General features: G+C 37.8%; 1 protein-coding gene across 1 annotated transcript in view; it reads left to right on the top strand.

Annotated features, from left to right (window-relative positions):
* The first annotated feature begins 11,683 nt into the window (after positions 1-11,683).
* Positions 11,684-15,782, top strand: part of LOC119419604 (glutamate decarboxylase 1) — an 18,759-nt gene continuing 14,660 nt past the window's right edge. The window contains exons 1-4 of the mRNA XM_037686955.1: positions 11,684-12,360; positions 12,774-13,033; positions 14,189-14,251; positions 15,572-15,730. Coding sequence (XP_037542883.1) covers positions 12,937-13,033; positions 14,189-14,251; positions 15,572-15,730 — 319 coding nt within the window. The 5' untranslated portion in view covers positions 11,684-12,360; positions 12,774-12,936. The remainder of the gene's footprint in view (positions 12,361-12,773; positions 13,034-14,188; positions 14,252-15,571; positions 15,731-15,782) is intronic.

The raw sequence follows: 15,782 nt of genomic DNA, 5'->3' as shown, positions 1-15,782 counted from the left end.
AAGACCTACTGTTTAGGTTTTCAGGTGTGAACTGCCAATCTACATATATGTGTGTGTGTGTCTTATGTGTGTGTGTGTCTTATCTCACTCAGCCTTATAACCTGTATCTCTCACTCTCTGCTCTTTGACTTGAGAAAGCTCCTCGGATGAGGAGCGAAACGTCTTCTGTTACAAATAAAGTCCAGTTGTTTTTGTATTGAACGCTTTTTGAATAACACCCTTTGTTTAATGACATTCCTTTTCAGGAGATGGACAGCGACACCTTTGGTAAAACATTGTATGTTTTAAGTTTAATCCTAAATGTGTCATACCTGAATGTTTATTCATGAAAATGTGTGTTTTAAGTAAACTTTCTTTACGATAAAACTTTTTTTTCTCTATTAAAAGGGAAACTTTTAAGGCAGAGAAAAGGGATTCTAGATTTATTTAATAGGCCAAAAGTTAGGACCACCTCTCTGAGAGGTGGACCATCAGCTCTGTTTTAGCACAACAGTAAGTTTCGCTTTTTTAAGAAAAACTTGGTAGAAAACACACGCTTGGGAGACGCTCCGTCTTCACTGGATCTTTGAAGAGATAACTCCAGAGAGATACGCTTCTGCAGAGAGAACTGGCGAGAGAAGAAACCCAGCTGAACCAGAACCAGAACCAGGAATTGACCTGAAAGCTGTCTATCAGGCAACCATCACACAGCAGAGTGGTAAATCCCTGCTGACGACCATACGGACCTTTGGCCCTTTAACAATGACAGGTGAACTTTGAGGAGACTTCAGCCTCTCAGTTAACAGGAACATTCTGAGGCTGGTACCATTTAAGCAGCTGTCGGAACCATGCTCTGACCATCTCATCCTGGTAGGACAGAGACTTTTCAATGCCTTTCTGGGGAACCTACATCACAATAAACTTATCAGACAAACTTAGCTCACCTTAGACACAATTTTAACCACTTCACAAGCAGAAACCAGTCCTAAGTCTGCCTTTTAAGTTTCACTAATTTGAATAATCAATTAGACCTTTGATGCAAAGCTATTTGTTATTCAGTTAACTTTTGTTATGCATAATGTTCATCATATATATCACAGATTATTATTTTATAATAAAATACATAAAAATCAACTGATTTTGTGATTATTTTGGCATATCTGTATGTATTACTTGATTAGATATTCTTTAAACACGAGAAAAGAACTCATGTTTCAGTTTACATTGATTTGGGATAAATAGAGACTGATTTTTCCTCTCCAAGAGAGAGGTGGTGCCCAGACAACGAGTATTTGCATAATACATGCATATCTTATAAGCTTAATTTATAACTGATAATGAACAGTATATATCCAGCTCCATATCGCTCTACACATGCTCCGTTCTGTTGCCGTCATTACTTGTTGATGCTGATCCTGTAATAAAGTTTGTAGGTTTAATTGTCGTCTTGTACTTTCATTACAACCAAAAAAAACAAATATGGAGACGAGGATGACTCTTCAGTCCCAGGTCTACCACATTTCCTGCATTACGTTGGTGAACCTATTTGACTTTGGCAGGATCCCTGCCTAAAATGAGCAAGTTGTCATCATTTATTTTAATATTCGTGTGTATTTTTCTGGTAAACCATTGGTCAAAGACTTATTGATGGTATTAATTTTGTTCAGTATATATCTGGTCCTACACAAGAACACAAGCACACTGATATCGTTTTAGCACATGGTTTTATGATTTTAACTTGTGGATGTTTGTGATGCTGCCTCTTTAAATCACATCCCTTCTGTGTTTGACATGTCACTCTGGTACTCACCGCTCCTGCACAGCATTGGGTCATTAACTCCTCCGCTGCTGCTCAGTGATCAGCCCCAGTAAATCTGTAGGTCTTCACTTAGATGTCGAGGGTCTCTCATCTCATTTTAACTCATCCTGTCAAATTGTTGTTTCTAAACCCAGACCTGAGCCCTGGACAAATGATGCTGCCAGGCACCAGTTGAGCCAAAATGGACAAAGGACAAGTTACAGGCGTCTTTCCAAACATTAATGGATAGCACAACTGTTAAAGCTGCAAAAACAAGCATTTTTCTCTGGTATCATTGCCTCTAACTTTAATAATCCTTGTGTTCTTTTGAAAATCATTAACTCTGTGTGCGATGCCCTGCAATTAGCCGGTCTGGAGAACTTGACAGAAATGTGTATGAACTTCTCGATTTTTTTATTTACTAGGTTACAAGTGTTTGGTCTCTCATTAGTTCTCCTTCCCATGACCCCTCTAATCTGTTACACTCTCTGCTGTATTCAGTCAGTTTGAGCTCGTCACCCTGCCTTCTTTAAAAGAGACCACCATTGCACCTAATGTGTTCGGTATTATAAATGTCAGCTTGTCAAATCCCATTCAGTTTATTTATATAGCACCAAGTCACAGCAGAAGTCGTCTCAGGGCACTGAATAGAAACATTTATATATATAAAAGTCAATTAGTAAAAGGAAGCCAGCAGATTGTGTTGGATCTTCTCTTCATCACAGTCTCCCATCCTGAGCAAGCGCATTGGCAACAGTGGAAAGGAAAAACTCCTTTTTAACAGGAAGAAACCTCCAGAAGAACCAGGCTCAGGACGAGCGGCCATCTGCTTCAACTGGCTGGGTTTGAGAAGAACAGGAAGGTGAAACAAGCGAACACAGAATGACAGGTCCAAGTGTACCTCCTATTGGAAGAAAGACAAAAAAAACCCACATGTTAAAGATAGAAAATAATTGCAAATACAAAACAGGAACTCAGCAGATGCCCCAGACTATGGATTGGGAGCTTTTCTGACACAGACAACAGGACATTCATTGTTGCTTTTGCTTCTTGTACCCCGTCTCCAGACGAAAGGAAGCGCTCCACTAGAAAATATGGACAACTGAAAGATGGAAGCCATAGTATGTGGAGAACACAGATTCAAACTCAGAACTGATCACCAAGCCCTCACTGCTCCTCTAACCACTAAAGGGATGAGCTGGTATGAGAATTGCATGGTAGTCAGCTATGGGTTTCCAGTACAACACACAGTACCACTTGGGAACTCAAAACATCATGGCGGACTGCCTCTCCTGAGCAAAAGTGACCACAAGTCATGTGGTTTTAAACTAATTTCAGTTGTAAATTTGAGTTTTAATGGGACATTATTTGCATTTAATGGCACCTCTGCCATCTGAATGGTATAAAGCTAAATTTAATGACACTATTTGGCATTGCAGTAATACAAATTTTTCTGTGAAAATAATTAACTCATTCATAGTTTCAATTTTTTTTCCTAAAGGCCAACATAATTGTCGCAAAATGAAACGATTGCTGTGAATTGCAATACTTTTTGTTTGGCTTAAACAAATGTTTGGCTACCAGGGGAGATGTGTTACGCTTACACAGTGAATGCATTTGTGTTGCAGTTATAACTTCTTGTCACTAGAGGGCACTGCTGTGAGCAAAACAGACTGTTAAAAAAAAACAGAAAGCTCTAATTCTGTAAGGGTGTCTGGCGTAATGGCACTGTTACTGTTAAAAAAAAGAGATTGTGAGTTTAGCCTCTTATTTTCATAACAATCGCCACAACAAAAGTCTAATTTATTTGAAGCAGAAATGAATAAATTGGTGGAGGTGTAAAACTTTTGCACACTTATGTAATCTTTTCCTCAGCACCTACTGTATTTTTCGGACTATGAAGAGCACTTAAAATCCTTTAATTTTCTCAAAAATCGACAGTGAGTCTTATAATCAGGTGCGCCTTATGTATTAATTCTGGTTGTGCTCACTGACCTCGAACTGATTTTATGTGGTTATTGTGTGTAAAGGATAGGGCTTTGGTCCGGGCACCCTTTAACAGGTGTTTACGCTAACCGTAATGTGGAATAAATGTTGACCGGGCTCACCCCAAACATATATAAATATTTACGTGAGTTCATGTAGCGAACTTAATTCTTCTCCTCGAAGAAAAACAAAGAGTCCGGTAATTTAAATACACACTTCTGTAACGTTAATTTCAGTTTGAATTACGACAATGAAAATTATGGCAAATGTGGAATATGAATGAACAGCCAATAGTATTGTTTTAGAAAATTAATGACTTAAATATGGAGACTTTGAGAAAGGGGTATAGATTCAATTTGGACTAAGGTTCTTAACTCAACATAAAAATTTAGGTAAGCTTATCGTAGATTCATGAATTAATCATGTCTGAACTAACTCAGTTGACACTGTTTTGTCGTCAAAGGAAGATGTTTTGTCCTACCAGGATATGTGTCCATTTTTCTCATAACCACAGCGGATGTGGAAAGAAGCCAGTCTGTCCTGAGAAGGATGTTTTTCTCAGGGCTGCGATCCATTCAGCATTTCATCGCTCCTGGGTGTTTGAGTTTTCTCAGGACGTCCACCATCACTCACCAGGACACTTCTTCCATCATGAGACTGTTTCTCAGAGAGTCTCAGCAACATGCCTCAGCTGACTGGACAACTCTCTCCAGCAGCTTCCTCAAGAAGACTAAACATGGTGTCCTGTTTACTTGAGGACAGAAGACGTGTCCTTAATTTCCAACCAATCAGAGTGCTCTCACAGTAGGTGTATCCCGACTGTATAATTAATGTAATTAAACATTAAAAGTCTAAGAGAAGATACACAACGGCCCTTTGTTAAGGAATCTGTTAAAGCCATACATAAACACCATTTCTTTTAGCAAAATTCAAGTTAGATTCTGGCACCATGCTGATACAAACAATGGTTTATTTGAATCAGAACTTCATCTGTTGCTATGGCAACCAGTTCTTGTTAATAAGGCCAAATGATATTATTTGATGAAGATTTATTTTCGGAGACACAAAGTCTGTCTTTATAAAAGGGGTTAATTAGCACAGAGAATATGGATCCAGGGTGGTTGGGATGTCCTCATCCTGACTTGGTCGATTAACACACAGAGAAGGGGGTAGGACAGACGCGGTGTCTTTGAGGACGGTTTGTCTCTGATAAGGCCTTGGATGGACGCTACATGTGAATGAGTTGAGTAAAGTTTGACTTATTTGACTTTTTTTTTTGCGCCTTATAGTCCAAAAAATACGGTAATCTTATTTGAAGCTGGTCACGTCAACTTCCCTGTTAACAGTGAAGCAGTTATTGTTTCTGGTGATAAGAACACATTTTTGTTTCATACAGAACCAAACCAGGCAACATCCAGAGCAACAAAGTCTTTAGTTCACTCAGAGCATCCAGTCTGTAAATTTTAAAGAGCAGCAAATCAGAAAAGGACAAGAAACAATATCTGTTCATTACTTAAATAAAAGCAATGTCATTGCTTCACATTTTCACAGACACTTGAAAGTTTATTGTTCCAACGTTAAGTAATTCCTCCGAATGTTTCTAGTCATTTTTATTCATTTACATTTTTATGAGAAAATTAAAGGATTTTACTTTTGACCATATTAATTGGCTCTCAAGGAAAAATGGTAATTGGTGTTTAAAGCATGAAAAACGGGTAAATTGGATTCTGATGTGACTCCTTATATCGAGACTTATAAAAAGTGTTGTGATAAAGAGGAAATTTCATGCCAGTTCTGATTAAAGTGGCGAGAAGTCTTGAATGGAAATTCACGAACAAGGGGTCAGGCGGAGGCGGTCTCACGCTGGGCTTCATGTTTTATACATCAGTGCAGTGATTAAAATGTAATTAAAACATGTCAGCTTCTTTTTTTAACTGGCTTCCCCTTGCCTTGCATGTTTCTTCATTGAATATATAAATATGTTTAGATGCAGATAAGCATTTACATCCCTGCTCAGTTTAGAGACAATACGAAAACACAACTGGAACCATGCAGGAACTCTGTGAACGTGTTTTATTTCCTTGAGAATCAAGGCTTAAACTTGACTTGCAGTTTGTGTTCTGTTTTTTCACAGATTAAACTTGCAAAAGGGAAATTTTCTTGTCTTTGAACAAGCTAATATTCTCAGTTAAAACCTTAAAACGGTCATTCTTTCACGCCAACTAATTACTTTCCTGACAAAAGTTATTTCTGCATCTGTGCGTTCAGCGTTCTACCAAAAGGTCTACAAGGTTTTTTTTATCTCTTAGACAGCATTTGCATAAAAATCATAAAGTGCTACAATAATATTTAACTGTAAAGTGCATTTTAAAACACACTAACACATGTAAATAAATTACACCTGCACATGTGCTATAGTTTTCTAGTTATGAGTCACAAAGAGTAAATGAATACTTAGGCTGGTGAAAGTTTTACCCACTAAGATAAATCTTATAAGATAATTTTTAAAAAGTATAACTAAGTTTTTAGAGTAAATACAAACAATAAAATTGTCTAATTTTGATAGTTATTACCGTACTTTCTGGCGTATAAGTTGCATAAGTTCAACTATGTCTAATAAAGTGGGAAAAAAAACATAAATGTGTCTCTTCATGGTATAAGTTGCATCTATTACGCATCACAGCTGACCATCCAGAAACGTAGGCTGGTGTTGCGCCAAATATTCATTGGCTGCCAAATGGCGGCAGCGGAAACATACACGAGAGGACTTTAACAAGAATTTAACAAGATCAACACTTAAAAACAATCATTTGTTTGCTCGAATATACAGTAAAGCAAAGGTGTGTCTCAGTTTAACTTTTACTTAATAAATTAACTTTAATGGTCAAATCAGCTGCATTTCGCCTGGGCGGCGCAGAGAAACGCAACTGATTTGATGTTTACTCCAGGAGTTCTAGAGCGAGACAAAGGCGGCCTGTACGGCAAGCCAAGTGTTTCATTAATAGCCACTTTTACCTATTAATGAGACACTTGGCTTGCCACATTACTGAAGGGCCCTCTAGTGGCTGAAAATGGTAGTGTTCAATATTTTCCATGTCAGAATTAATGAAATCATCAGATCTCAGACAAAAATTGGTTTATAAATATGGGGAAAAAACAAATAATTTGCTTAACTGTATAAGTCACAGGCATGCTATTTTATGCATAAAAGTGTGACTTATACAGCGAAAAGTGTGGTAGTTACATTTCTCCATCCTTCCCACATTCTTTCATTTTGTATCCTAAGTGAAAACAATTTTTTTTTCAAAATTTAGAAAGAATCCAATGCATTACAGAAAGGCTATATGTGAGCAGAATCTGTAGCCACACAGATGTTTAATGTACAAATCTAATTTGTTTATACAAACTAAGGAATCAAACTCATGCTGTTTTCTGTGTTTAATCAGAACAAAACTTGATTGGTTAAACATTTTTTGTTTACGTAAAAAATATGAGCATAAAAAGCCAAAAAAGTGGGGGGAAATCTCCATATTAAACAAGCAGTTAAACACATTTAAGCCAAATATATTATTTTAAATCATCTAGTTTTATCTAATTTCATCAGTGGATGGATGAATGGATGGATGTAAGGATCAGTTTACAATCTTCATCTGTTGGTATTGGTTTCTTTACATCACAGTAATTTAAATTAAAATTTTCAGAATCTTTCATTTTGTTGTTGCTTTGTTCTAAATGTACTTTGTCCTTATTTCTAACCTTTACTCTGAAAAAAGACACGTAAAGCTTGTGAACTGAACTGCACAAGCAATCAAAAATAAACCTAATGACTTTAGTGTATTTTTTATTTCTTAGTTCATATCTTAGATCTTATTACTGGTTTTTTTTTTTTTTTACAATTTATACTTTTGTTGGATGTAACTGGGACCCTGTGTACACAATTTTGTTCCATCACATGTACCACATGTGATGAGAATGACAATAAAGAAACCTTGACCTTTACTCTTTGTATAAATCAAAAATGTTAGAAGCCAGAGGTTTTCAAAATCAGTTCTCTCATTATTGATCCAATACAATCCCAAATAGAAACTGAATTTTTCATGTAATAACTCTATATTTATAATTATTAGATGACTGTAGTAGAATGATGGCTAACAATTAACAAGTAACTTTTTTTTTATAAATAAGAAATTTGACAGACTTTTTTATGGTAAAGTCAGTAAGAACAAAAAATAAATAATTTGACCTGAAGACCTCTAAAATTCCAGCTGCAGTTTAATAATGTTTATTGCAGATGTTGTTTATCACGCTTCAGTTAAATTAAAGAGAAGCTTTAACACAATTTTTAAATGTTTTATCTCTTATCTTCAGCTCTGAATTCCAGGTTTTACAGAAGACATCCCAATGATGATTCTCCTGGCAGGAGTTTCAGTTCAAATTTTCCAACTTATTTTCGTGGAAATGCTTTAGTAATATCAGACTGATGGCAAACAATTAGTGTCTTAAACTTAGTTTTTTTAATTCATTGCTTTCTTTACAGTTGCATAGAGAAATTTAAATGTAAGTAAAGTATCATACCCCCTCTTGTGGACAGTTTTAAACAACTGCTCCAAAAGAAAGTCCCTTTTCTATGGGTTGTGAAATGATTTGTTTTACTTGTAAGCTCCTCAGTAGATGCAAATCAAGCGTTTTTATCTTGTTTTTGTGGCATTTTACCTGATTGTGTTGTCACAAAGCTGGCAGATTGGAAACGTGAACAATAAATGTGATTTTTTTTATTTTCTGTGTCCAACGAGTGAGTCTTTCTTCTTTAAGGTGGTCCGGGTCAGTTGTTATTCAAACTTTCTAATGATTTGTGTTTTTGTACTTTGATCACTTTTTCAGACAAGTATCTGATCATTTAATTAGTGGAATGTTCTTGTTTATTTGTTAGTTTAATTAACACCAACATATGAATTGTTAAGGCTCCAAAACATGAGGAATGAACTTGTGTTGTGTAGGCACATGACAGATACTTTAGCAGAACGTAACAAATAAGTAAATTAATTAAAACTTTTGTCACTTTGTGGCCAAAGTGGCTTGTCACAAATACACCATTTGTTTAAATTTTTTAATTGGACCTTTGAAATATACTAAATATATGATCAAACTTATGCACAGTACTCAAGACCTCTAAAGCATTCAGTCTTTTTGCTGCTATTTTTTGTAACTATTATTGTTTTCTTGTTGGTTCAAAATCAAATTAAAATTGCAAATTTTACAAACAGTGTCTTACCAAAATGTAAAAAGACTGTCTGGATGGGCGCATATGCTGTTCTATAACCTTCAGGTATATACTGTATTATATATGTTTACTATATGTAAGCTGCTCATGCCAAAGGTACTAATGCCCCCCTATACCATCAGAGAGGCAGTCTTTTAAAATGTGTGCTCACAACAGGCTGGATGGTCCCTCTACTTAAAAATAATGTTTTTCCATCTTATCACAGTTGAACCTCTGCCCATCTTTCTAATTCAGCCTTTTTAAAATGCCCTTTTAACAACCAGTTCTCTTACTGGCTTGTTGCCAATTAACCCAGTTTGTTACAAAATGTGCCTACAGCTGTTTCTTAATTGTCCCACTTATTTCTGCAATCTTTTGTTTACACTGTCTACATTTTTTTTAGATGTGTTGCTGCCGTAAAATAAAATAAAAAACTGCTAGTTTTTTTTAAAAGTACAATTGCACAGTGTTCCATTATAAATAAAACATGGATTAATGAAATATAGAAATCTCTACACTCTGTTTTAGCTTGCATTTTGCACAACATCTCAACTTATTAGGTACCTGGGGTTGTATTAAAAGCATAGACACTTGCACAAACAGAACAGCTTAACATACAGTGTGTGCCACCCCTCATCAACCAATGAAGTTTGGGCTCAGAAACCATCAGTCAACGAAAACAACTGCCTGTTTTGTCTTTAAAAATATCAAACTCTTTTTGGACAAGCAAGGTTATCTTTTGGATTTTAAACTTAAAGTTTATACAATTAATCATAGTGTTGCCAATGCTCTGGTTTTATTTTTCTAACAGAGCCCTCTGCTGGATGAAATCATATCTGTCTAATAGAATAAAGACTGACAAGTTAGTGACTCAATTTCACCATGTCACTTTCACCTGCTTAGCTGGGGTCCCCCAAGGCTCGATATTAGGACCTGTTCTTTTTTAACTTTATATCAATAATTTACCAAATGATTTTTCAAGTGTTAAAGTGCTTTTTCAAGTGTTAAAGTTCATTTATATGCAGACGATACTTTATTGTGCACCCATGGAGCACAGGAAGTAGCTGATGTATTTTATGAAGTGAGGGTACCTGTAACTCTTCTGTAGCTTTCATTCATTCATGCTTATTAAAATGTATTTACGCTTTTTTTGTGTGTGTGTACATGCCAGCAGGGAGTCCAAGACCAAGTGCAGATGTGAATGGAGAGAGACTTGATATGATGGCTCAGGTCAAATATCTCACAAAACTTGTAGTTGCCTTAAGACCCAGGCCTCCCTTGCAAGGCACATCTGTGTTCTCAGTGGGATTTGTCTGGTTAAACAAACGTTAATAAATCTCGGTGTTGTCTTTGGCTCATATTTTACATCCCATGGCAACATATAAAAAAACCCTACAACTGTAATCAAGTTCAGCTTGGTAAATTTTCATCATATCAGACCTTTTTTTTGCTTTACAATGGGCAAAAACAAATTTCCATGCTATGATCTTGCTTCATATATTGTTCTTATGACCTTGTCCCATACGAAAGCGAGTGCACTGAATCAAGTCTCTCTTCAAAAAGACAATCAAAATGTAGATTAACAATCTTTCCGTATTGTAATATATTGAGCAAGCAGACTTAAAATTATTAAATATTTAGTGATCTGTGTTGTTCTGAAGATTTTAAATGGGCTTGCCCTTCCTCCATTGCTAGTTTGTATCTCGTAGTGTAAAACCAGAATTATTACCAGATCTCAGAGACTGAGTTAAAGCAACATATGTAGACAGAGTACAAAATTTGATCAAAAAGTTAAATCAATTAAAATAACACAATCCTGGAATAAACTATGGGGAGACGTCTGAGACTTTGACTTTTTATTATCATTATTTAACGAAACTTCAGCTTTGGCTAAAAGCAAATCATGTCATGCTCTCATTGATAAAATAAGCCCATTTTATCTGTGCAGCTTGTAGATATTTACTGTATTTTGTTTTTTGGGTTGTTTTATCAGTATTTGTTTTGCGCATGTTTTTTTTAAAAATTTTATTATAGGTTTATTTCCTTTATCTGCAATGGCAACATATGAAATTTAGATACTGAGCTAATTTCTGCATACATATATATCGCTGTGTAATAAAGAAATATCAATGAATGTGCACCGCCCTTTTAAACAAATAAATGAAATTAAGCAAAAGACTGGATGATCAGCCTAGTATTTCATAAATGTGCATAAGACAACTTTAAGACATCATCTTCTCAAAATGCCCTGCGACATTTAAAGAGGAAATCAGCAGGACAAATAGCTCTTCTGCTCTGAACTGGACAGAACCTGTGTAATGAAGCTGTCCGGTGCTGAAGACACTGCAGGTCCCTTAAAACCCAGTTTGATCCACAGCATGTGACATGACATCCATCAGGGCAGAGCGGAGGTAACAAATCTCTGCTCTGGACTGAGTGCGTGATTGGCTGCGTCCTGGTTGTGTGTCTGCAGTCATGTATGATGGTGACGTGTTCCAGATTAATAGGCCTGTTTATAATTAGATCAGTGAGGTCTTTTTGTGGCTCGTGGCCCACTTGGGTTCCTGCTCCTGCAGGAGTCATCCTCGGTTTCTCACTGCCACCTTGTGGACTCATTATTTGCAGAATTTTGCAGGTTACATCTTTACTTGTCAGCCTGCAATAAATAAAAGAAAATGTGTGACAGGCAGATATTATATCATTTACAAGGGTACTCTTGTTGAATTATATTTATATCAAGAGAAAAATCCCTCAGCACACTGGGGAGGGTGAAGTAAACAAATGGCACCAATTAAAGGAGCATTTAGGCTCATGATTGTCTCGCTGTCTCATCTCTCCACCCCGCATGGTTTCTCCCCACCACCACCACCACCACCACCACCACACAAGAACAAAACCAGATCTCCTCCCTCCTCCCAGCTTCAAACTTCATGTGACCAGGATTACAGACGCAGCTGGATCTACACTTATAAAAACAGAAAGAAAAAAAAAAACTCTCACTTCTTTGGGGCCGCCAGCGGCGCCATTTGGTGCCAAACGCGCAGCCAGCAGACAGCCCTGCTGCAGCTGCTGCTGCTGGAGACAGACACGCCGAGGCTCATGCGCACTCACACACACTCAGAGGAAAAGATTTGAAACAACGAGGACTGATTTAACTATCAGCACATTACTTCTTCAACAACAAGGTGACCTTGAGTGGGATTTAAAGGACAATTCCGCCGTTTTTGCGCTTTTTTGTCTCCTCCTCCTCCTCGCGCATCCTTCAGGATTTAATTTGCTCATAAATTCACCTTGCCCCCTTTTTTTGTGGACAGTTTCACCTGCACTCTTCATCACGGTGAGTGGCTTCATGGATTTATGTTGCTAAACCCTGAAAACTGAAATAAACTTCTTGTTATTGGAGGATGCTCTAACAGGTGTTTTTTTTTATATATAGAGCTGAAGATAATATGTTTTAAATGTCAGGTGCATCTCCAAAGACTCCTTTGGTATTTTGTGCAACCTGAGACTGTGATTGGAGCAGAAATCACCTTGAACCTGATTCATGTCAATCAGGAGGTGAAGTCACAGATTTAGGCCATTTATTTTATTTTATTTTGAAAGAAAAAAAAAGCCTTTATAACAAAAAAATGCATTTTTCAGCCTTTAATTTGAATTATAGATTGCCTGCACGTGTTTGTATAATTTTGCATTTGTAGAGTTTTTGCTTGAAAAGACAAACTGGACAGACTGTGTCCTTGTCTTCTACAGGTCTGTCTCCAGCTGAAGCTGCTCAGGGTAAAAGCCTCATTTGTCACTTTCTTGATTTTGAAGCAGTAGAAGAAAAAAAAAAAAATATATATATATATATATATAAAAAACGGGAGGCGACCAGGCTGGTTTTGGAGGTGAAAAATTTTGGCTCAGGGTCTTGATGGCGTCGTCTGCACCCCCCACCTCCACCTCCTCCTCCTCCCCCTCGGCTGGTGAAGCGGATCCCAACTCGACAAATTTACGGCCGCCGGGCTCAAGTAGGTCCATCACAGATAAAATGCCATTTTCACTTGTGCTATTTACTTTGTGGGCATCGCCATTAATCATTTTCATCGATGGGGAGGGTCCTCAGATCCAGAGCTGCTGTCAAACCTGCAGCAAAACAAGCCTGAGGCTGCAGAGCATCATATATTATTATTATCATTAATATTAATTATTATTGTTGTTGTTGTTGCGTTTGTTTGTTTTCTTTCAGAGTGAAATGTCTGCATCGAAGACTGAAAATTGTCCCTGAAGTGATTGTTAATTCTGCCACATTAAATGGACTCTAATGGCACTCGAGCTTCAGGCAGGAGCACTCTGTCCACTGAGCTGTAGACCCCCCCCCCCCCCCTTTTTTTTTTGTTAACTGGTAAAAACCCTAAAAGAAGAAAAAAGATAAAAAATAAACAGCCAAAATATAAAAAAATGGAAATAGGAGAGACTGTTTGTCCTTGTGAACACAATAAAACAGACACAACATGAGTTCTCTCCTTCCAGATAAAATTTGTTTTTGCTTATTAAAAAAATAATAAAAAAAATAAATCCTAATTCCAGGCTCAGTCATGGGATTAATAGCAGTGATTAAACCCCATTTAGGCCGTTGCATCCCTGCATTAAAGATATAGCTGCATCAAACCCCCCTTTTCTTAAACACAGCCTTTTTGTCCCTTCTCACCTCCTCTACCTTTTTTAGGAGAGACAAATAAATCTTTTAAGATGATCCGAGCAATGATTCATCTAATGGTCCAAGCCAAGGGTTAAATTGGGACTGATGCTCCCCCCCCCCCCCCCCCCCCCCCCCACCCCTTCTGCCAGATTGCTGCTTTTGAGCCTTTTCTGAGACCCACCACCACCACCACCACCACCTCCTCCTCCCAGGCTGGAGGCTCTTGATAAGGCAGTAATTCTCCATATCTGTCACCATCCAGCCGCCTCGCGCCTGTCTGCACCCGCGCTTTAACCAGCATCTTTTCACTCAATTAGATCCGCAGGCCGGCCTGCCATGAATTTCAACGTCTAATTAATCTGAAGGGCCTGATGATAAAATGGTGGCACCAGTGGGAGGATGCTCGCTGTTGTGTTAACACGAATGCTGGACGTTACGTGTTTTATTTTGAACCTAACAGGTTGTTTTTCTTGAATAATGTCAGGTTATGATGCCTGGTGTGGAGTGGCTCATGGGTGTACCAGAAAACTGGGAATGAAGATATGTGGTGAGATGCCTTCTTTCTTCCATAGCAACGTGTTTCAGTTGGCAGTGGTGGTGGTGTTGGGGGGGGGGGGGGGTCTAACACTCAACATCATAATATCAAAAGCATGCAGTATGCAGTGACGAGCACACTGCAGTGTCTGATAACATAAGGCATCATTTTACATTTACATTATGAATATGTTCAGCAGTGTGTTGTATGTTTTATATAATAAAATTGCAATTGCGACCTCAAATTTAGAGGGAGCTAATCTGTCGTTTTCTGTGAGTTTTAAACATTTGTCAAAAAAGCAAAATAAAACACAAACAAAAAAAGGATGTGTGCACAAATTTTACCTTGTGTTAGACTAAAATAACAATATTAACATTTTTTTCTGGAATTAAAGCATGTGCAGCACTGTTAAAATCCTTTTTATTTATGTATATTTGTGAACTGTTTATTTATGTCCTCTTGCATTAATCTGCAGGGCTGCAGCACCCTCCTCACCCCTAGTTCTTTCGGGCGTGATACTTTTAAAATCGTCATATCTAGATTATTGTCCTTTTTTATATTTTACTTGTGCATGAGACATCAATTTTAAAATAAAAAATAGGAAATAAACATATTAAATTTAGTCAACTGAATTTGGTTTTTATCATTTAGAAGATGCATTTAAGAAAATACGTTTCTCTCTCTCTCTCTCTCTCTCTCTCTCTCTCTCTCTCTCTCTCTCTGTCTCTCTCTCTCTATTTATCTATTTTCCTGTGTGGAAGAGTAAGGGGAAATTATGCGAGATGGATTTTTTTTTTCAATTTCCACGTTTTCAGGCTCATTCTGAGCAACCAAGGACGCATTTCACATCCCCCAGAACCGTGAATGTCATGCTCCAGCGCGCAGCGCAGTTTTTCCGCTGTTTTTCCATTAAGGGCCAGTTAATTACGCTGGAGTGTTAAACTGCTAAACACAATGAAACCAAATGTCCTTATCAGAGGAAGAAAGAGGCAGGTTTACCATCCCAGGAGCCCCATGTGTTGATTTGATGAATTCTCTCAACATGCGGCCTTTTGACCAAAATGCGCTTTTTACGCATAATCTGCTTTTGAGCTGTTTTAAAGTGGAATTAATGGTATAGCATTATGAAGAAGAATTTACAGCCGTTGTACGTGACAGCCATTTGAGTTTGGTGCTGATGTCACGGCGGGTCCCCCGCAGCCTATAAATAGAAGCGGATGGAGCAGCAGGTCCTCACAGAGGGACGAGTCCAGTGTTGGAGCGCGGACCGCATCATGTTTGGGAAGCTTAATAACCATCCTCTGGACTCCCCTCCCTCCTGTACCCGTTCAGGCTTCCTGCAGAAGAACAACAGTCTGGAGGAGAGGAGCAGGATCGTGAGCTCCTTCAAGGAGCGCGCGGCCAAAAACCTGCTGTCCTCCTGCGATAACAGCGGAGGAGACGCGCGCTTCAGGCGCACAGAGACCGACTTCTCCAACCTGTATGCCCGAGGTAAAAACAAAACACTGCTTTCATTATTTAGACTTTTTCCTTTACAACATAT

This window comes from Nematolebias whitei, chromosome 13 (assembly GCF_014905685.2).
Source record: "Nematolebias whitei isolate Nwh7 chromosome 13, NemWhi1, whole genome shotgun sequence".
NCBI lineage: Eukaryota > Metazoa > Chordata > Actinopteri > Cyprinodontiformes > Rivulidae > Nematolebias > Nematolebias whitei.
This window is presented reverse-complemented; position numbering and strand designations above follow the sequence as displayed.